At 36.3% G+C, this 24,561-nt stretch overlaps 1 protein-coding gene across 12 annotated transcripts in view; it reads right to left on the bottom strand.

Moving 5' to 3' along the window:
- LOC150079426 (histone deacetylase 4-like) overlaps positions 1-24,561 on the bottom strand; it is a 352,480-nt gene that overhangs the window by 86,028 nt on the left and 241,891 nt on the right. For all 12 annotated transcript variants that reach the window (XM_090383436.1, XM_090383431.1, XM_090383432.1 and 9 more), the window contains 2 exons: positions 19,705-19,760; positions 13,264-13,351 (listed from right to left, as the gene is read on the bottom strand). In XM_090383436.1, coding sequence (XP_090239562.1) covers positions 13,264-13,351; positions 19,705-19,760 — 144 coding nt within the window. The remainder of the gene's footprint in view (positions 1-13,263; positions 13,352-19,704; positions 19,761-24,561) is intronic.

Here is a 24,561-nt window from a genome sequence, read left to right on the forward strand (position 1 = left end):
AATACAATTTGTAATTTTGTATAATCTCCAGCTGGTTATTTTTTTGGAGCACTTTAATTTTTTTATTTTTTTTTTACTATAAGAGGTGATAGATTTTGTTTACAAGATTTGATTACGATTTGTACAATCTACCCAAGATAAAATAAATACCTGTGTTATAAGCTTTTAGTTATTTTCGCTAAGTCTGAGAAAATCGGTTTTAAAACCGGTTTTAAGAGTAAACTTCGGTTAAACTCGGTTTTGAAATTTCTCGGTTTTATGCAAGCCCTACTCACAGAGACCTTCCAGCTGAAACTCCCTGTAAAACTCAGTAGAACCAGAGAGGCAGAACCAGTTCAGTTGATCCAGACAATTATTTACTGGTAAGTTCTACTTGTTTTTGCCCTTAATTTAGTACATAAGCATCCCTCCTCATTAAAACATTAGCTGATGTAATATTACTTGACATAGTACTTGCCAATTAGAGTCTAACATAATGAGTCAACTATTATACATAGAAGTGGTACAGCACTTGTAAATACCTATACACTTGTACTCTTCTAACTTGTGAATTGGATCATTGAGTACATGCAGTCCTCAAGATATGAAGAACACAGACCTACTGGATACATGTACCATTAATTTTTCATACTAGTGATCGTATGTACTAAATTTTACCTTTTGTCTCTAGTGTATGACTTTTATAGTATTGTTAGTTTACCAATAAACATTGTTTTGTTTATGTACTTATGCCTCTGACCTATTCTCTTGCCACATGTTAATCTTAGTACAAGATTTATTGTAAAGGAACCATTTTTTGGCATTTCAAGTCCTGACTATAATAGATAGGGTCTTGGAGTGAAAACACAATGCTAATCCAAGCTGCAAGTTCTATTAACTAAGACACTGAATAGATCTTAAGGGCATAAGAGATCATTGTCCTATCATAAAAACCACTAGACAATCACATAAGTTCAGTGGCGTTTTCTGGAACATCATTACCAAAGATCAAACCCACCCGGGAATCTTGTTATACACGTTGCATCTTAAGTAATATTAAGAGTTGAAAGTCTTACCCTCCATAGGAAGAATGGTGGCCAGAAAAGCCTCATTGGAACAATTGTTTCCTCTGAATCTAGTAAACTGAGTTTTCTTTTTTTCTCCCAGATTACTTTTCTTCAAAACAACTGCTCACTCTCTACAAATTTCAAATTCATCCTACCATAGGATACTGTTACCACATCCAGGATGGTGCCCACAAAACCTCACTCAGGATTTTTGACTCTAATCAAAAGAGGGCAGTCAGTTAATGACCCCACTCTGTCTGTTGCATGCCTTTTCTACAGATATTTCCATGGGCATTATTCTTCTGAACTGGCATCTCTTCCAAACCAATCTAAACATGTGCTGCAACCAATCAGCATTCATTTATTGTCCAACTTCAAACTCACAGAACCAACTTTTCTCCTTCCTCATTTATCATTTCAATTTCTGTTTTCTGGAACAACCTTCCTTCACATGTATTGACTGAAAATTATAATCTCCAGAAATTCAAGTACAGGCACTCCCCAACTTACGCAATACTCAACTTTACGCAAATTTTTGCCAGCTGGTTCAAACTTAAAAAAACCGTGGAAACATACTTTGCATCCTATAGGAATAAATGGAGGTATTGTGAAAACATCACAATGTGAACCCAAGAACGCATCGTTTTTTTGGCAAATATTTCTAGAGGTCACGACCATAAAACAAAAACAATTTGCACTTTCTGGTTTATTGGGCTTTTCTGTTAGTGAAATCTATTATAAACAGTTAGTAAACTCGATCTTATTGCAGTTCGATAATCCCAATAACTGGAATTGTGTGGGTTTTTACGTTATTATGGTGAAATGTGTTTCCCCTTCACTGAAATCTTCAATCATATAAAAAATAAAAATAAATTTTCAGAATCTTCTCTTCATTCCTATTTACTTATTACAATAATGAAGGCAAAGCAACCAACTAAAAGTGCAAGTGGTGGCAGTGCTAGGAAATGAAACAAAATTGATTTAGAATGAAGATGGAAATGATTAAGCAGAACAAAGTTTATCATCTATTGCACAGGTCTCACTGCTTCAACAGTGAATACTAATTTAGAGGGCAGAGCATGTATAAAAGAACATGTTAAGGCAGTAGTCTCAAACTCAAATTGCATGCGGGCCGAAAGCACGATCTGAAAGCAGCTGACGGGCCGGAATTTTTTTTAACAAAATAAGAGTGAATATAAGCACCGTATTTACAACGAATACATAATTGAAATGTATTCACGGGCCGTGTAAAATTGCTTCGGGGGCCGGATGCGGCCTGCCAGTTTGGGACCACTGTGTTAAGGGATCAATGCATTTAAGATCAACAGTGATCACAAAACAGCATTCAGGTGCTATATTGAAGATGGAAAAGTTATTAATAATATGGATGGAAAATCAGATTAAGAAGTGAGTGCCCGAGTCTTTTTTTTTTTTTTTTTTTATGTGAACCCCAAACACGAGAGGTATTAGAATCTATAGTACTTAGTACCATGCTTGGGTTGGAGGTTGAGAAGACGAAAGAAGATATTTGTTGACATTGGGCTTGAACTTCTGTAGATTGTAATTTTCAGGAAATACATATGAAGGAAGGTTGTTCCAGAAAACGGCAGTTGAATGAATAAATGAGGAAAATGAAAAGTTGGTTCTGTGGGTTTGAAGTTGGACAGTAAAAATGGATGTTGGCTGGTGGCGGCACGTGTTCGGACTGTTTTGAAAGAGAGAGCGGGAATTATAGAAACCAATTCAGAAGAACAGTGCCCGTGGAAGTATCTGTAGAAGAGGCATGCAGCAGAAACAGCACGTCTATGAGAAAGCGAGTGGAGAGACTCTGTTAGAGATGGATCATTAATTAACCTAACTGCCCTCTTCTGAATGGAATCAAGAAGCCTGAGAGAGGTTTTGGAGGCACCACCCCAGATGTGGGAACATCTGGGGGTAGTGCCCCCAGATGTTCTTTTGCTTGAATGGTCTAATGACCATTCAAGCAAAAGAAACAAGTATTTATGAAGATATTAAGAATAAGTACAGCGAACCCCACGTTCATGGCAAGCAACAGGTGGTTTAATAGGTTTAAGCATCATGCTGGTTCCACGAAGTATGTAGTGAAGTCACCAGTGCCAATTCTGCAGCAGGAGAGAAATTTTGTGATGTGTTGGGAAAAATCCCTTCTAAATTTCTACAGCCCTCAACCTCTGCAGCGGCATACTTATCAGCTGGAGACGTTGAGTCTGGCAATGGTGTTTGAAAGATAAAACTTGCTGATGTTATGCCTGTCTCCTCTCTCTTTTTGTAATTTTTCTTATGCACGAGATAAAAAAATTGAACAAATAATTCTGTTTACATGTTCGTTAAACATTTCTTTTTTGCTTCAATCAAATTCAGTAAGCACAGTTACAAGTGCTGCATAAGCCTTTAGGGAAATTCGACTTGCGCAGTGTTCTGCAGAATGCAACTCTTACGTAAGTCGGGGAGTGCCTGTATAATGTCATCTGGTTTTCGTTTAAAAAAAAAAGCATTGCCAGAAGTAGAGGAGTGAGAATCACTGATTTTATTATATTAATAATATTAACTGTAAAGCATTTATTGAGTAGCCTTGTTCTGTGAAAGATGCAAACTCTAAAGTTCTGCCAAGAGATTTTTTTATTGTTATTTAGCCCATGTTTTTTTTTATTAATACATAGTTTGAAAAACCATAATTTTAGATACTGTAACTGGACACCTGTTGTTAATTGTTGTTGTTATTTGGTTTTTAGGAGTATTAGTAACTAAGGCCATATTGCTCCAGGGATATGCAGTGGTCATTCCCTGAATTTCCGCATCCTCCGTATTTGGTGGTCACGGGCTCGAACCCCAGTCTAATCAAGAAGCGTGTGCTATGCACTGCCACTCCTGCCCACCTGGCTACGGAGGTGCCCTCACACCTGTTGTTAACATATGCTTCTGGTTCCTACAAAGCAACCAGTGTTACATAGAGCAACTTACTCATAACTATGATTGTTCTAAGGCCTATACTGGAATGGCTGAATGGATTACTTTATAACTATTATAATTTGAGGTAATAAATGCAATAACTCAACATGCAAAAACTGCAATTTCGTAATTCACATAAAACCAATGAACACTACAATTTTTTTAATCTTCAGGTCTTTGCATATGCAACTTAAATTTAAACTTTAAAAAATACAGTGAAACTTCCCTTTAACGGACAGCCATGGGGGAACGAAAATGTGTCTGTTAGAGAGAAGTGTCCGCTAACAAGAAGTCTGAGGGAGAAAAAAAAAAAAGAAAGAAAAATCGTTAAACGTTTAATGTAAAATTAAATTAAAATATATACAGATTTTGCACAATATTTTTGTAAATAATATACATACAATTGTGCTATGCATATTATGACTTTATCTTATGAAAAATACATACAATAATCACTTATTTTCTTCTGCACCTTCTTCCAGCTGATAATTTTGTTTTCAACATTTGTTTGGAGTGAAGAAACCATCGAAAGTCCTTCAGTAAGATACTTCAGCGGCGAAAAACATTTTTAAACGATTGATTTGTATGATAATGTCGTTGATATCTATAGCACCATCTTCTGTAGTGAGGTTCGAGTCTATATCTTTGTAGCCAGGGTCACTTGTAGCTGAAGTATCGTACATTATCAATAGATGAAGTTCTTGTTCTTCTTGGTGCTCCACATTGCTGTTCACAACTTTAATTTTTGCATTTGAGAAGCCAGACTTTACAAAACAGTTCACGATCTTAAATTTCAGCCATGTTCTGGTTACGGGTGAAATCATGTTTTTCAAGAAATGGAATTCTCAACTCTCGTACCTTGGATAAAGAAAACCCACATATGGCTGTCAGAACTCATTATCAATATGCCTTTCCCTAATTGCGTTTACTGAAGAGGAAATCCATTGAATCGCATCTACGATGCTGATTTTCTTTGCAAGGTCACTTGCACATGTTACATCATTCATGTTTGCAATGAGATGTCTTAAAACACGTTTTCTGTAGTGAAGTTATTATCCCTTGATCCAAGGGCTGACACTCTGCAGATGTGTTTGGTGGCAGAAAAACGATTTGAATGTTGGACAATTCAATGTGCGGGTGAAATGCAGCATTATCCATGAAAAGAATAATTTTTCTGTTTTGACGAATCATGTTTTGGTTGAAGTGACTTATCCATTCGCTCATGATATCTCGTGTCATCCACGCTTTTTTATTAGACTTCCAATCAACATTCAAGATTCAACTTTATGCCCTTGAAACAATGAGGATTTTGTGGTTTTCCTATAACAAGAGGTTGTTCAAAGTCTCCCAGCATATCTGTACACAATAGTACAGTCAAGCGTTCCTTAGAAATTTTTCCGCCCTGGCACTTTTCCTTTTTTTAGACTCATTGTTTTTTCAGGAAGAGCTTTAAAAAACAACCCTGGTTCATCACAGTTGTAAATATCCTTAGCTTCAAAATCGCGACATAAATCTTCCAATTTGACGGTCCACTCTGTTACAACCCCAGTATCAACAGATCCACCTTCACCACTTACGGTTTTACAAAAAAGAAATTTTATGCTGAGTTTTGAACTTGTCTAGCCATCCCACAGAAGCTTTGAACTAATTTACTCCCATAGATTTCGCAACCTCCAAAGCCTTTTCCCTAATAATAGGCCCATTAATGGGAATTTTTTTAGTATGTGCGCGACAAAACCACTCGTACGTAACATTGTCAATTTGAAGTCCAACAGTTTTCTGGAATGATTTTTGAACGTGATCATTTCCATGTTGCCAAAATTGTTTGAGCAGTTCATTTTTTTTCTTTAGGATGTCGCTTACCTGCGTCTTCCCGATTTTGAATTTTGCAGCGACAGTGCAAACACTATTTTTTTGCCGATCATACGCATTAATGAGTTCGACTTTATCTTTTAAAGTTAAATGTTTACAAGAAGACATTGTGCACTTCCCACTTCACACGACACTGAACAAAACTGAAAACTGAAACTGAAAAGACGAAAGGCCGACCATATTTCCCCCCCCCCTGCACACACAGAATTCATCAGAAGTTTTACACGTGCCTTAAAATTCTTGAAAAAGGGTTTAGAACCGCGACGTAAACCTTGATAAAATTCAGAGAATCGGAAATAGAAAATAAACACACGATTGAGGCAATACATGGAAGAAAAGTTCCTAGAAAAAGGGCCGTAAGCTCACCCGCTGTCCGTTATGGGGAGATCAAATTAAGTGCTAATCTAAACGAAACAGTGCAGATTGCTTGTCCGCGTCCGTTACAGAGAATGTCCGCTAGACAGAAGCTGCAAACGCGTTAAAAGCAATAGAGGTGAGTTGGGGAATTTGAAAATGTCCGTTGTAGAGAGATGTCCATTAACGAGAGATGTCCATTAACGAGAGGTGTCCGTTAGGAGAAGTTTCACTGTATATAAAAAAGGAGGGAAAACATACCAAATCAAGACAACTATAGAATATACAATGTTTCAAAATTACACAAAGGGAGCATATTCTACAGTTAAAAATAAAGTTCCTATAAACATAACTCAGTTTTTATTTATGAGATATTAAACATTAATCATAAATTACAAAACCATGTAAAGCAGCAAAATATTATGTTCAAATTTACGTCATAAAAATGTGAATTTTTAAAATGGGCTTTAACCATTATAAAACATGTACTAACACTGACCCGACCTGACCTCAGTTGTTAGTAATCGGGTGTGCCCAAATACATACTAGCAGTATCAACATATCTTTACTTGAGTTTCAGGTTTCACAACAGTTGCCTCACTGTTTGCAGTATGGAATTTCTTAAACTGATATTATGGTAGATGCTACAAATTTGTTACTTTTGCTGAGTTAACTGATATATGATTTTAATTTATGGTGAGGTTCGGAAGAATTCTATAGTAGGCACTGTTTGCAAATATGTAAAAAAATTTCCAACTTAATAATTACCAAATTGTAAAACATTTACCAGTGCTGGAGAGAAGATTTAAAGAAACAAACATACTGAACCTCCCTGTACTAGTGTTTTCTCATAATGCAGGAAACACTAGTACAGTGAGACTCTGACAAACTGCAAAATGTTTAAGAGAAAATACTTCATGCGCTACAAGTATCTCCTACTATAAAAGTAGCAACAAAAGGTTGTCAAAGTCACATAAGTATTTAACCCCAAGTGTATGGAGGACATTACATGAATAGCAATAGTGTCCATTTCACAGTACACCTCTACAAGAATTGTTTACACAAGATATGAATAAACATAAAAATTTCTGCCAGTGGCCCAGTTTGCAATGTTCACATGATCTTAAATTTCAGCCATGTTCTGGTTACGGGTGAAATCATGTTTTTCAAGAAATGGAATTCTCAACTCTCGTACCTTGGATAAAGAAAACCCACATATGGCTGTCAGAACTCATTATCAATATGCCTTTCCCTTTAACGTGGTTTTCTTGGGGACAGTCTTATTGGTCTCTTTACACGCAAGGTTTTAAGGAAACCTTGCGTGTAAGGTTTCCGTGGCATACCTGCAGTTTCTTTGGAAAAATTTGCAGGAACTACTGGAAGGCATACCCCTTGAAAATTGATGGAGAACATGGTTTATGCATGCTAGTGCATCAACACACTTTTCCTGTGGTATTTCTGACTTTTTAAATACAGAGTAGAATAACTGATGGACTGGTTAGGACAGCCCTGTACAATGGCCACTACAATTACCTGACCTCACACCTTTAGATTATGTTGGGTCATGAAATATACTGTTTATTCTCCGCATATTACCACACAAGATGAACTAAAAAATAGCATTTTGGAAGCTGCTGAAATCATTAAGAATAATCCTGAAATGGTAAGACATGCCAGGGAATGATGAAAGCTGCTTTGAACAAAATGAAGGTCACACTTTGAACAGCTCCTTTAGATGTTTTCCCTTTTAGAGATTTATTTGTTTCTTTTTATGTTTTGTAATTTATGATTAATGTTTAATATCTCAGAAATAGACTTTTTAAGTGTTTATACTTTTTTCTTATGTTTTGCTGTAGAATATCTCCCTCTGTGTAATTTTAAACACACTGCATATTATATAGTTGTCTTGACTTTGTACTTCTTTATTTTTTTTAAGTTTAAACTGTATATATAAAGACCTGAAGGTTAAAAAAAAAATTGTAGGTTCATTGGGTTTATATGAATTATGAAACTGCAATTTTCTGCATGTTGAGTTATTGAATTTTATTACCTCAAATTATAATAGTTATAAAGTAATCCATTCAGCCATTCCAGTAGTAGTAGTAGTAATAATAATAATGAAAGCATGTGATGCAAGAAAACAAGTGCATGAGCTTATGTAGCATCAGCCAAAAAAAAAAAAAAAAAAACAGTTTCATACATCAATTGCCTCTAAAAGTTTGTCAAGGCCTCCTTAAATTTATTTAAGCTATCAACTTCCACAACAACAGATGGAAGTTTGTTCCAGCAATTAACCACCCGCTGGCTAAAGGCAAATTTCCTCACATCTATTCTACAACTGTCTTTCCTCAATTTGAATTTATGCGCCCTCAGGTTCGTAATCTGAGCAAGCGGAAGAATCCCATCAGAATTCAGCATAATCAACCCATTAAAGGCCTTATACACCTCAATAAGATCACCTTGCAGGTGCCTAGTCTCCAGCTGCTGCAATTTGCAGAACTTAAGCCTTTCTTCTTAAGAGAACCCCTTTATTCCCCTCACCAATCTTGTTGCCTTCTCTGTACACACTCAAGCACCTCTACGTCCTTCCTAAAATAAGACCTTCAGACCTGTACGCAGTACTCAAGACATAGCCTGACCATTGCTTTATACAAGGGATAATCATCTCCTTTTCCCTACTAGCAAAATTCCTGTATATCATTGACAGCACCTCATGACCTGCTCTGGCAGCCTGTCTGCATTGCTCAGTAAACTTCATATCTGACTGCACAATTGCTCCCAGACCTTTTTCATTTTCTACTACCCTAAGTGTAGTAACACATGGTTAGTACTTTTCTCTGAGGTTACTTCTACCCATATGTAGTACTTTGCAATTTCTCAATGTTAAATTTCAGTTTCCACTTCTCTGCCCAAATTTTTTAGATCCTGTTGCAGTAACAGATTGCCATTACTGTCATTAACAACCCTGCCAACCTTTGTATCATCTGCAAACTTCGAAATTAAGCCTGATATACCTTTATCAACCATAGCACTGATAAATATACAAAACAACAGTGGGCCCAAACACTGAACCCTGGGGGGATTCCACTAATAACATTAGTCCATGAAGAGCAGCATCTATTGATTTCCACTCTGTCTTCTCCCACTCAACCACCCTTTTATCCATTGTAGCAACTTACCCTTAATACCACATTGCTCCAATTTGTACAGTAGCCTCCCATGCACAAAAGTGTCAAAAGCTTTCCTGAAATCCAAGTATATGATATCAAAATTATTTTTTGCATCCAGTTCCTTTGTAACCACATCATAGTATCCAATCAAATTTATCAGACAAGACTTTCCCTTAACAAACCCATGCTGTCTGAATTATTACTGCAGTCTTGTCTAGATCATGCATCCTGCAATGCATCTTTTACAAGTGACTTCATTATTTTCCCCAGAACAGAAGTTAAACTAACTGGTCTGTAATTACTCGTGTCACCTTTAGATCCCCCTTTGTGAATTGGGGATTCATTTGCATATCTCCAGTCTGTGGGGACTTCCTCTGAGTCCAGGGAACTGGACTCAGGGATGCTCTTGTAAATATGGCTAAGGGTTTGCTTACTTCCTTTGATCAGTTATTACAAAATCATTAAGCACCCTGTTACAATTTGATAAACTTATGACATTTTCCTCCCTTAATAACTCCATTCCAATGAAAATATTTCACTACACAAAGTGAAATATTTTTTCCCATGTCTCAAAAAACTTGATAAATAATGTTTTCTGTTGGTTCTGTCAATGTTCATATGCAAAATTACAGCTGATTTTCAAATATTCCACCATTTACTTGTAAATATACCATGGAAAGGCACCATTGGATGGTGCATTTAAATATACCATAGGATGAATGCTCAAAACTCCAAATTTATTTATAATATTTATTGATCTCCTACAAGTACGAGGGTGGTTCAATAAAGAATCGCCCTCACCTACTTCTACATATCGCAGAGTCATGATATTTTGTGTGTAACATCATACATATCTCTGTACTAAAGGTGTAAAATTTCAGCCCTGTGTCTTAATTTGTTTTTCTTTTACAGAGTTGAACATGTGACGAAGTAGCATCATGGACAAAGTTGAAGCCAGAGCTGTAATCCAGTATCTGTTCTTGAAGGGGAAATCTCCTAAAGAAATCCACAAGAAGATGACTGCTGTATATAAGGATGAAGTCCAATCCTATGGCATTGTGAAGCATTGGCATAGACAGTTTAGGTGTGGTCGGACATCAGTAAAATCTGAGCCCATTCCAGGTCGTCCCCATTCAGCCACTGATGACAGCACGATCAGAAAAGTGGAGTCATTAATCATGGAAGATCACCAGATATCTGTGCGTGAATTGTTCCAGGAGGAAGATTAATGTGGGCTCTGTTGAAACAGTCCTTCATGACCAACTCCATTTATGGAAATGGAGTGTAAGATGGATTCCTCGATTATTGACTGGTTTCCAGAAGGCTGATCAACAACAGAAATCAAATCACAAGAGTTGTTGGCCCTGTGCCAAAAAAATGAGGACTTTTTCTTTCTTCAATCACTCAGGATGAAAGTTGGATACACTATTTTGAACCTGAAAGTAAAAAGCAGTCTATGGAATGGCAACATCATGGTTCCCCACCACCAAGAAGGCAAGGATCCAAGCATCAACAGGAAAGGTCTTGATGACAGTGTTTTTGGATGAGAAAGGCGTAATAATAACTGATTACCTGCCGAAAGGTAGAACAATTACAGGTGCCTATTGTGCAAACTTACTCACAAAATTACGGAAGAAAGTCAAAACATGTAGGCATGGCATGTAGGCATCTCAAATCTGTCCAGAGGTGTGAGAATGCCCCAGTTCACACTTCTGAAATTGCAACAACAGCAACGGACACTTGTGGATATGAAATACTGCCCCATCCAGCCTACTCACCCGATCTTGCACAATCAGACTTCTTGTTTCCTTCCCTCAAATCATATCTTTGGAGGACCCACTTCCCTGACGATGAGACACTCATTTCTGCAACAGAGTCATGGTTCAAAGACCAACCTCGCCACTTCTACAAAAATGGTATCCGTAGCCTCATCCATCAATGGGAAAAATGTGTAAATCTGCACGGTGGCTATGTAGAGAAGGACTAAAACTTGTGCCAAGAATCAACAGGCTAGCACCTCTGCAGCTAGGTCAGGGCGATTCTTTATTGAACCACGCTTGTATGTTAAGCAGCAAACTTGGAGGAGACCAGTCACCTGATAAATTGTCTTGACACCAAGGAAAACACTTTCTGACTTCCAAAACACTACCACTGTTATCAAATCAGCATCATTAACATCAAAGGTAAATAAAAAAATACACTGTTTTTTACAATTTATTACCATATTACAGTAGTCACTCTTCCTAAATATTGGAAATTTTTTTCTATGTCCAATAGAATACTAGAAACCAAACACCCTTTTTCCTATTAAATCAAATTTTATACATTTACAATGTTTTTTTTAAGAACATAACTGCATGAATGACAATACAGTATATGCTAAAATGATATTGTTTACATCTATTATTCCTTCATAATGGTTTCCATTATACTATCAAACTACGTATTAAAATACATAGTTGTATTAATAGTTTGATACAAACTATGTATGATTGAAACTTTTTAAACTAAAAAAAACTAGTAAATTAAGATATCTATAAATATTCACAAAAATTTGTGGATATTCTTACATTACCTTTAATTGAACACTATGCACATAGAGCTTACTACTTTTTTTTTTTTTTTTTTTTGTAGCTGTTGGTGCATCGGCTTCTGTGGCCATAATTCACCTTACAAGGTTTTTGCACTACTCTGATCCAAGCCCGAGGCAGGATTCCAACCCGTGACTTTTGGGTTGCCAGGCAGGCACTTTACCCACCCGGCTAGCCCGGTTGGCAGCTTACTACTTTTTGAACTAATAATTAAATTATTGGCAACACTTAATACATAAGATTGTGCACTTCATGTATTTATGCATTTATTATGTATAATAATACACAATTTATGTATTAATTACATATATTAATTCATAATTTATTTTTAATAAAAGAAAAACTTACCTCACTTATTTTTTTTAAAGTACTGCTAAATATAAAACACACAATTAAAATTTCTTAAGGTATTATGAATATTAGTATTCAAGGAATTATACCACATCCCTCTCCCTCTGAACTTTATGAACTTTATGATGATAAGTGCCCATTTAAACAAATGGGCAGTTTATCATCAAAGTTCAGAATGTAATACTAATCTAACACAAGATGCTAAAGGACAAATCAGATTTCAAAATGATTTCAGATTTCATTTCAAAATACACTGGACAATGCTGTTCTTTTACTAAACACTTGTAATTCTCATACTTGTATCTTTAACATACACATCTGCTAACACCTTTCAAAATTCTTATTGTACTAAAGTCCCTTTATTTGGTATTACTTTGGCAAAAGGTGAGACAATTTATGGAAAATTTAATAAATATATGCATCACATTTACTCACCTAATGCCATGTAAGCTTTTTAAAGTTCCTACTACATATGTATGAAGTTTAGCCAGTCTGTGAACACAACAGTTGTTGAAAAGTCATGTTCATCTTTAGGCTAGGTGATAAAGTTTTAAAATCTGACTTGTCTTTTATTGTCTCAGGTTGGTATTAGTTTTACATCCTATGTTCTGAAATTTATGATAACAGGATGGCCATTACTTGTTTAAACTGAGAGAGGGCTGATGTGATGTAATTCCTTGAGTGCTAAAATTTATAATACTACAAGAAATTTTAATTGTATGTTTTGTATTTAGAAATACTTTGAAGAAAATAAGTGAGGTAAGTCCTTTCCGTTATTAAAGTATCTCTCCTCAAGGTAACATTGCCTCATGTTGTCCTTTTATTATATAAATCATTTATGTATTTATATTAAAACTCAGAAAAAAGTTTCACAATCTTAAAATGCAAAATTTTATATATACAGCATACCCAGTCAATTATGAGAATTTTCTCCAGTTTTAACCTCTGCCTTAGTTGTTTGGCTGCAACAGCTACTGAATTGAAAAAACAAAATCCCCTATAGATGGAAAAAAAATTATCCTATATCACATACTGAATACAGAAGCATTTACTATAATGTGAAAATGCAGCAAAAAGAAACTGCACAGCATTTCTTTATAGAAAATGCTTGTTATTTATACAAATTAAAATGACATATTATATGTGACTATTATATATGTATTACATACCAAGTGTGTTCAAAAAGTTCAGGGACTGAACTAATATTTGGGATATTTTTATTATTATTTTTTTTTTTTTTTTTATGAAACCCCAAACACGAGAGGTATTAGAACATATAGTACTTAGTACCATGCTTGGGTTGGAGGTTGAGAAGATGAAAGAAGATATTTGTTGACATTAGACTTGAACTTCTGTAGACTGTAATTTTCAGGAAATACATATGAAGGAAGGTTGTTCCAGAAAACGACAGTTGAATGAATAAACGAGGAAGATGAAAAGTTGGTTCTGTGAGTTTGAAGTTGGCCAGTAAATGGATGTTGGCTGGTGGCGGCACGTGTCCAGATTGTTTTGAAAGAGAGTGGGAATTATAGAAGTTAATTCAGAAGAACAGTGCCCATGGAAGTATCTGTAGAAGAGGCATGCAGCAGAAACAGTGCGTCTATGAGAAAGCGAGTGGAGAGACTCTGTTAGAGATGAATCATTAATTAACCTAACTGCCCTCTTCTGAATGGAATCAAGAAGCCTGAGAGAGGTTTTGGGGGCGCCACCCCAGATGTGGGAACAATATTCCATGCAGGGCGGATTTGCGATTTATACAGAGTGAGCAGCTGTTTGGAAGAAAAGTAACGCCGAGAGCGAAAGAGAAAACCAAGGAAGCAATATTTGTAATGTGCTTGTGCCAAGAGAGATTAGAAGTCAGGGTAACCCCCAAAAGAGATATATCATTTTCCCTAGAAATCGGAGTGTCACCAAAGATAAGCATAGGGGCAGAAGAATCCTTTTTGCGAGATATAAGACAAGACTGAGTTTTAAAAGGATTGAAATCAACTAAGTTGTCTTTGCCCCACTGGAGAATTACCTGGAGATCAGCATTTAAGGAATTGGAATTGGAATTTAAGGATGTCAAGAGCAACTGCTTGTGTTTCACCGAAACACAAGCAGTTGCTCTTGACATCTCAGAGAATTTGTCCATAAATGGGTAACATGAGCCAGAATATCACCAGTGGATCAATACTGATGGAATCCATACTGGCGATCATTGATCAGATGGAAGGTTTCAAGGTAGTTTAAAAGAGTTGGCGGTTAATTGATTTCTCCATTACTTTAGAAAGAGTAGAAGTAATTGTAATGGGACAATAATTGAATGGGAGGGATTTGTCACCCTTTTTAGGAACTGGCTGGATATGAGCAAATTTCCAAGTAGAAGGAAAAACACCTTTGGAATAAGAAAGTGAAAAAAGCAGCAAAGAACAGGAGTAAGTTCAGGAGCACATGTTTTGAGAACAAGTGGAGAAATACCATCAGAACTGGAGCTTTCTTAACATCAAGATTCGTCGAAATCCTTTTGACAGAAGAGCTCAGGAGGCAATGAATGGAGCATGTTGGAAATGGTGGGAGGTGTTTTACCAAGGTCATTAATACATGAATTGGTAGAAAAATGGGATGCTAGCAGGTCAGCTTTATCCTTGGCTAAAGTGACAACAGAACCATCTTGTTTTGACAGAGATGGGCAAAAGTTGCAGCCAATAGCTTTGCCAAGAGACCAGAATGCTCAGCTACCATTAGGGCAAGAAGCAAGTTTTCTACTCTTAGCCTGTTCAAAATCTAGTTTGGATTGATTAATAACTGCTTTACAATTGCTGCGAGCTTTCATGTAGGCAGAAAATGAAACTGAAGAATTGGAAACAAGCCAATTACGATATGGAACGTTCTTCTCTTGAACAGTCTTAGCACATTTATTGGAAAACCAAGGTTTAGATAAAGGATGAGATTTTAAAGTGGAGTATGGGATAAAGGATTCCATTCCTACAAGAATAATTTCACTGACACGATCTGAGCAAACATTGACATCAGAAGTTTTGAAACAGTAATCCGATCAAGGAAAAGAAGAAAAGAAATCTCGCTGGTCATCCCATTTTGCATTCTTGTAATGCCAAACAAACACAAAGTTGGGAATAGCCATGAGATAAAGGCTCCATTGGAGAAGAGACCACCAAGTTGTGATCTGAGGTGCCTAAAGGACCATTCACTTTGACCACGTACTTAGAAGGGTTGTTTGTGAGAAAAAGATCAAGTGTGTTGGCTGTATGGTTAGGATTGTCCGGTATTCTTGTAGGTAAATCATTAGTAATTGCAAAAGCCTCAGCATCTCGACCAGCTGGGTTGGTGTGACTAGAAAACAGAAGTCAGCTGGAGTTGTGAACATTAAAATCACCAAGGAAAATTACCTCACTGTTAGGAAAGTTGGACTATTTTGATGGATCTCCTTCAAATTGGTCTCCTTGAAACTGTATATACCAATTCCAACACTTCTGGAAGAATTTCTGATAAGCTTATTTTGGAATTGATAATGGTCTTGTATAGTGACCTGAATAACTTATTAAATCGCTGCAATCCAAGATCTTTCAAGGGGACTTCAAGCATGAGCAAAAAAAATAAATAAATAAATAACAAAAGCTAAATCTAGTGAACAGTGCAGATGGGAAACTACAACTACAGAGTGCTTTGCAAGAAATTCTTGAACAAAAAGCACCAAGTGTGCAAGGGTGTTGTTAAATGCCATTTCCCTGATGGTCAATTTTCCAGCAGTTTTATTTATAATAATTCTGTGATGATAGAACTGTTCTGTAATATTCCTGATTCACTATTTGACCATGTGGGATAAATTCATAATGAGCAATACCCTGTGAGTCAAAAAATAAGCATGATCTTCACATTTGATCAAGACTGTCTTTCTTTTAGAACCTTGGAGTCTTCCACTGAAAGTACTGGGCCTTTTTATCAGGCCATGGCCATACACCCATGATGAATCATGGGTGTATGGCCATGGCCTGATAAATACCAAAATGGTAATGATGGAAGGAATAAAGTGTGGGTCAGCAGCAGTTGACAAAGATCCTGACATGCCACTCTGTGATTATCAGTGAGGCTACGTCACAAACTTGGCTGAAATGCATCACATTCTGAAATCTTGTGTTCAAAATTATTAACATAATATCTCCCATAAGAAATAACAATTTTACTAGCAACTTCACAGATAGTTAAATTTCAATCACTCTAATCAGATCACAAACACAAGTGATTCAATCATTGGTTTTTGAATGAGCAACATGGCCTTAGTTGCTAATGCTCCTAAAAACCAAAACAACATCATTGGTTTTTGAAGTTGAAGGGCATCCTGAACAAGATTCATCTTCAACAAACAAGTAGCCTTTAAACTGTGAAAACCATTATAAAGTCTGAATGACACAATGCATCTTCTCCACAAACGGATTTTAACATTTCATGTAAAATTGCAACGCAAAAGCATGTTATGTTCCTCTTTTCCCTAATCTGAAACAAAATTTGATGCAACTTTGCTGCTCAGAAAAAAGCACACATTTTAAAATGCAATAAAACACCTATTCAATGCATGGTAATTCATGATAAGCTTATTTTGGAATTGATAATAGTCTTGTATAGTGACCTGAATAACTTATAACATAGTAGTGAGTTGTATGTTCAGTGAACATACGACTCACTACTATGCTGCAATTTCAAAGTACAAAGTTAGTCCCCAGATTTTTTGATCATAGTTCATACCAATACTGTGACAGAACAGGCAGTATTCATATACTGTTTCCCCTCCACCCCCTCCAGTTTGCTATGGTTACCAAAGGAAGGTGTAAAGTTATCTTCAAACTCATGCTATGTTTGTAGATATTATACAGATCTGAAGCAAGTGAAGCACAGTATTGCTAGTGACACCAAATGCTGCAGTGCATATGAAGGATCAAGACAGGTTGTGGATAACTCATTTCTGGTGAGAGATGCAGATCAGCATTAGAAGGCTGGGGCAGTCTTAATTATGGCAGTTCAGGTATGGCCTTTTGCTATACTTCAAATACGATAAGAGCCTAAAAACCATCATGGTAACTGCTACTTTTTTTTTTTTTTTTTTTTACAGTGGATATATCAAAGTTTAAAAAAAGTCTGTGGATCAAAAAGCTGTAGCACATTACAACATACCATCCTCTATTGATCCGTTGCAATTCCCAATTGACCTTCCAGAGAAGTCTTCAGGTTGAATATGATGAATCTGATGAACAGAATAATTGGAATTACACCTCGGAAGCCTGTTCAAGGAAAGTGCCACATTTCTCTAATCATCAAGAACTGGATGACTTAATGAAGGACCAGAGTCTGATAAATCCAATGAAGAGCTCCTGACATACTGATTAAAAGAATGAAGTCTACTAAATCCTGGTAAAACTTCTACATACAGAAAAAGATTAGTCACTTATGCATATTTTTACACTGTTGCAGAATCCCTGTGCTATTGTTTTGATTTTAGTCGATTTTATGAAGAAATTGGTATCACTAACAATGCAGAACAGTGGTGTCTTTTCATAGACAGTTCAAGTAAAAGTCTGAAAGCTGAGTTTGTATCACAATGGGAATATACATACATAGACTCCTGCTGCACACTGTTCATGTTAATGAAGATTACAGGAATGTGCAACATGAAGACCAAGTATGACCAGTATTAATGGGATATCTCTTAGGATTTCTCTTCTGCTCATTTTCCTAAAACAGTAATGTTCAAGTAAAATGAGCATACATACAATCACTTTTCTCTAACAATCAAAAGGAAAACAATTTTTTTCTAGTAGCAAAGTTCAGCATTTCACTGTTACAAAAAATCAAAACTTCTGTGGTCTGATATCTCCAGAAACAATTTTCTGCACAGGAGGAAGCATAGCTAAGCCAGGTTACTGCAACAAATTTTGCATTAGAGGGGATACCAGCAGGAACTCCAGATTTCACTAATAAAAACAAGAGATGTTTGGATAAATGTTGCACCAAAAGTGAAAGTATATTTGTTGTTTGATTTTTCTATGGCCACACTTCTCCAAATTTTACATAATCAGTGATGCAAATTGAAAGTAAAAATTATCCTGGTGAATACCAAAATTGACAGTGATGTAATTGTAACAAATATTAAAAAAAAATTGATGCACAATGTATGAGAATGCTCACTTGAGAGTTAAGGATACTGTGAGTGAAGCATAACTATTCCCAAAATCTATTCATTCTAAAATGAATAGATTTTGGGAAGTGGTGGAGAATGAAAAGGACCTGGGGGTAATTGTGCAGGCAGATATGAAGTTCTCTGAGCAGTGCAGACGAGCTGCAAGAGTAGCTCATGGTGTCTTGTCAATGATATACAGGAATTTTTCTAGCAGGGATAAGGAGGTGATTATTCCCTTGTATAAGGCAATGGTTAGGCCACATCTTGAGTACTGTATACAGGTACAGAGAAGGGCAACAAGATTAGTGAATGGAACAAAGGGTTGCTCTTATGAAGAAAGGCTTAAGTTTTGCAAATTACAGAGTCTGGAGACTAGGCACCGGCGAGGTGATCTGATAGAGGTGTATAAGGCTTTGAATGGTTTGAGCATGCTCAATGCCAATGGGATTCTTCATCTTGCTCAGAATAATCAGCTCAGAGGGCATAAATTCAAATTGAGGAAGGACGGATGTCGGATAGATGTGCGGAAATTTGCCTTTGGCCAGCGGGTGGTTGGTTGGTGGAACCAACTTCCATCACTTGTTGTTGAAGTTGATAGCCTAAACAAATTTAAGGCTCAACTGGACAGGTATTTCGAGTGAACGGAGGGGTGAAATGGGAGTGGTGTGTTTTTTTTTTTTTTTTTTTTTGGCTGATGCTGAATAAGCTTGCTTTTTTGCATCATATGCCTCTACTAATGCTAATGTTAAAATTAGATTGCTTAGCTGATAGCTTTATTCTCTAGCTGTCAAAGCCCATACTGATTTATTTTATGCAGCAACACTTGTAAAAAAAATATTGTTGAAGAAACCGAAAAAAACTAACAATATCAAGAGAACCTTTTTGAGATCAAGCTGTTTTATATATGTATATTTATTATAAACAAACAGTATTTTGTATAAAGAAAAACTAACAGTTTGAAGCTAGAGAATGCTGCCCAAGTATTTAAAACTGGTGATCAATCATTGCTCACTAATTAACGAAATTATTAATTCAAGGCACTGAAGATTTGAATGATAATGCTGAATACAGAAGAAAAAAATATACATAATTTCTAAACTACAAAATTCTACATATATAATGCACATGCATAATATATAAATTTTGAATATGTGCATAAAATTAGGTACAGTACTTACATTGCTTGCTGATGTTCAGCATGATGACCAGGTGGCCTCACAACAGCAAAACCATTCTAAAATATGAACTTAAGGTTATGATTGGTTTAAATTATATGAAAAAAAATTATAAAATTACAAAACACAATTATGAATTTATATAAAATAATGGGACTATTTCATTTCTACAAAAAATGACAAAAGTATTTTTAGGTGGTTTTGGTTTTCTCGTAGTAGAAAACTCTCAAATATCAACTTTTGTTTACTTTTCAAGTATATGACACTTTCTCCAAAGAATATATAGAAATTTACTTAAGACTGTTACTGTTCTGACAGCTGTTTAAATGGTATTGCTACCTCATCAGAGGGTGAGTAGACATTGTTAGTGCAACTTTTTGTGTTTTCAAAACTGGAAAAGAGACATGTAGCTATTACAGTCTCTTTGAACACATTAAAATAATTTGTAAAGTTCCTTAGTTCATAACACACTGTTGAGAAATAAACAACTTTACAAATGACTTTTCCAATATTTCATATGGAATTATTGAAGAATGATCAATTCATGGTAATGAAAATAACAAATGATATTGAACATAATCAAACTCTTACAATATAAAAATGTTTCCACAAAAGCCAAAAAAATTAATATTTAGTTTAAATCATTGGCATAACATGTGGAATTTCTTTTTTCACATTTTTTATCATTTCAAGTAATAAATGTATAGCATCTGAAAAAAAAAAAAAAAAAAAAATCAGAGGAGCTGATGTGTTCCCAAATAAATAAATTACCTATTTATTTGGGAACATGAATGTGCAGTGTTTTTTGTGCTTTTAAAAAGTTCACTGATGTGAAAATTCAAGCAATAAAATCTGGCTGAACTGATTTTGCTAAAATGTTACATTTGAGGTTATTGATAAAATTTATGAATTAAATTCAATTCTGATGCACACTGGATAATTTGGAATATAACCTTTTATATAATTTTTCGTCCAACTGAATATACATACTTTGACAAGTAGAACAGTCCTATTAAAGTGGACAGACACTTTATTAGGACCATGTTCTAACATTGCAGTAATTTTGCCACAGAGTTGGAGGTTCTTAAAAGTATCAGGAGAAGTACCCACATTTGTTGCAGAGCTATAAATAGAGGGATGGAGTATGCAATTTGAGGAGTGTGCTGGACAGGTAAACTGTGTAGTCTTCAGTTTGTTTCCTCAAACCACTCATACACACATTTGGCATAATTAATTGCATTACCAATTGTGCAAGTACAGGTAACTCTCGTATAACATGGCAGTTAGGTTCATATAAAACATTGTGTTGTGCGAAACCATGTTATATGGGACTAAGAAAAAGTACAAAATGGGGGGGGGGGGTACGTTCCAAAAGCTAACAAAAATACACTATTTCATTAACAAAATGTTAACAAAACAAAAAAATACACCATTCTAGATTTCGTGTATCTTCTGCTCTCTTAAAAAATCAGTAATCTGGGTTTGTTTGCTTTCGCTGGATAAATCTTTTGTGAATTTCATCGTAGGTAACTAAGCATTTTTGAAGGACCCTTTTGAACTTTGGTCTCCTTTCATTCAAAAAATAAGATTCTAATTTCTCGGCTAACTTTATGCCTTCCCATATACTTTTTACTATAAAATTTGGAAGTTCAGAATTTTCATCTGATCTATCATCCTCAGAATTGATTTGGTTTTACCTCTAATGCCATTTCCACAAAATCGTTCACCAGCCTCTTTTTCTACCAGTAATTCTTGAATGTCTTCAGTAATCATATTTTTTAAATTTTTTTAGGAGCACCTGCAACCACGTTACTCTGTGTATATTGTCTATAAATTGCGTGTCCTGAGGTAGATTTGCTATTTTGCTGGACAAAATACCCGAGTTTCCGGGAGCAAAAACCATGCTACCCTCTCCCAACTCAGCCATGTTGTGAAAAATACCCATAAAAATTCCTCCCATCATTGACGGGATTGAACTCAGTTCTTTTCCACCAGGTGTGGAATGGATGGCGATTCTATCAACTGTGCTACCCACGAGAGCTTCATCAAAACCTTCCCCCTCCTACTGGCGTACCAAGTTCTACTATTGCACCAATTCCATTTTCTGCGGGTCGACCATATTCCCTGAACTCACTCTGGCATGCATACATTTTTCCACATGCATTTAATGTTGACAGTTTGACTTCTTTCAGCGATAAAGCGATTTTGATACAATCCACAATAGAGAAATGTTTCGATGCCTCCATTACTTCAAAAGATTCGGAATCAATTTTTTTCAAAATCCATTGTAATGATTTTCTAATATAACGAGTTTTATAGGTGGATATAATGCCTTCATCTAATGGCTAAATGAAAGAAGTTGTATTAACCTAGTACAACTGTGATGGTAGGAACATAACTTCAACATTTGGATGACTTAAATCTTTTGGATGGCCTAGTGTGCTATCCAATAGTAATAAAACTTTGAAATCTAGATTTTTCCACAAGTTCGATAGCACAGAACATAATGTGGGGATTTCCCAACAAAATAAAATAGAGATTTCTCAATTTTTTTTTTTTTTTGACTAGCGAGGATTCAAAAAGAGCGGAAATGTTGAAAAATTATATCCGACATAATAGCAGGGTTTTCTTCGCACAAGAGCTCAAAAATACCCTGTTATGCGAGGTTAACCGAAGTTCTGTAACTGTGTTATGAGAGGCTTGCCGCAATTTATCAATCATGCTAGAGCGAAACAGTGTTGTAGAAGTACTGTGTTATACAGGGATTGCCTGTACTCACATCTATTAGGGTAGACAGGTAACAGTGCCAGATGTACTTGATCTGAAATAATGCTCATGTAAACATGCCCCGTAACATTATTCCTCTACCAGCAGATTATACTGTTCATGCACAGCAAGCACAGTACATTGCTTCATGTGGTTCCCTACCTATGTGAATTATACTTCAGAATAGTGTAAAATGTAATAAGGTCCATCAGACCACTTGACCTTCCTCTATTCATCACAAATATACATTGTTTTTTTTTTTGATATTGACACCTGCATCCTTTTTTTTGGTTCACCTCCAAAATAAAAGGTGTGCAAAAGTGATTTTTGACTGCCATAATTCATTCTCAACAAAGTCTGCCATACAATGCAAGTGCTAACAGGTTGAGAGGTTCCTGTGTTGAAAGCATCAGTCAATTATGCTGTCAGCTGTGGTAATGTATATGAATGCAAATATACACATTATGAAAAAGTGTGATACACATCCACAAAATGTGCACAACCCACGATAATTGTGGCCCTAGTATGCTAGCAAGATTCCTTCCTCTCTTCATGACTGAACAGAATATATTGAGTGTTATTTTCACATATCTTTATTTGAGATCTCTTGCATATTTCACATTCCACATGATTATACCAATAATCATGTGGAATGTGAAATGGTGCCCAGCGTACAATGTTTTAATAGTACGCTGGGCACCATTAAATCATGATAAGAATATTAGAATATATCAGAATGATGTGTTTATTTACCTAGGTTTGCACAAATATGCTGAGGCAAAAATTACTGTAGGCATAGGAATTTACACACACACACACACACACACACACACATATACTGCCCTACCATTAACATCCGGACACCTGCCTTTAGACAAAAAAAGAGCTTTTATCGTGTCATTTAATATTTTGTGCTGAAAACTTTTGTTTTATGACGGCTTTCAATCTTTGCAGAATACTCTCAACCAGCATTTTTATAAATGTCAGGTGATATGTTCCTCCACTCGGCCTTTAAGGCAGTCACCAGTTCAGCCTTGTTCTTTGGGCAATCTCTAAGTGCACGTACCTGATGATCCAATACATCCCAAAGATGCTCAAATGGGTTCATATCAGTACTCTGGCCTGGCCAATCCAACTTTTCCACACCAGTGTCCTCAAACCGCTCTGTTACGACCCGAGCAGTATGGCATGGCACGGCACATTGTCTTGCTGGTACAGGTATGGGCCTTCCCCGAAGCTTTGCCATAATGTTGGAAGTACATAATTGTCCAGGATGTTCTGGTATTGCACAGCATTCGTGGTTTTGTCGATAACGACTAACAGGCCAAGCCAAACCATGAAAAGCAGCCCCATACCATGACACTGCCTCCACCAAACTTCTTTGTTGAGAAGATACAATCAGGAAGGAACTGTTCCCCTGGCATTTGCCACACCCAGGAATGGCTATCAGACTGGTAGAGTGTGAACCTCAACTTGTCTGTCCGTAGGACAGTTTTTCACTGCTCTACAGTCCAGGATTTGCACTCTTTACACAATGTTAATTGACATCTAGTATTTGTTGAGGTGATCAGTGGCCTGTGAACAGCTGTCTGACCATTGTAACCCATATCATGGAGTGTCCTTCATATTGTACTAGTGCTGATATTAGTCACAATACTCTCTCAGAGGGGTTATGTGACTTGAGACAATGGCAAATTACGATTTACATGAACAGTTCGCAGAATTCTCTTGCCCCGTTCTGTTAGTTTTCGGGGTTTACCAGGCCATTTTTCGGCCGATTCAGTCCTATTCCTCTTCCATTTGCATATGACATCACTAGCCGTTGACCTTGGGATCCCCCAGAGTGACTGCGATGTCTCGTACAGAACACTTGCCTATGTGGCATCCTCCTAACATTCCACATTGGAAGTCTGTTAATTCTGTTGAACATATCATCTTGGATGCCCACTTTTGCAATTGTCTAGTCGAAGCCCAGTGTGCAGATTTATAGCAGATTCTGTGAAGTGTTGCATGCACAGGACCTGTTTCCCCAGCCATGGAGGTGTGTCCAGATATTAATGATAGGACAGTGTATATTCCTATGCCTACAGTATT

Source organism: Mastigoproctus giganteus, chromosome 10 (genome assembly GCF_048544385.1).
Source record: "Mastigoproctus giganteus isolate SK-2022 chromosome 10, ASM4854438v1, whole genome shotgun sequence".
Classification (NCBI taxonomy): Eukaryota; Metazoa; Arthropoda; class Arachnida; order Uropygi; family Thelyphonidae; genus Mastigoproctus; species Mastigoproctus giganteus.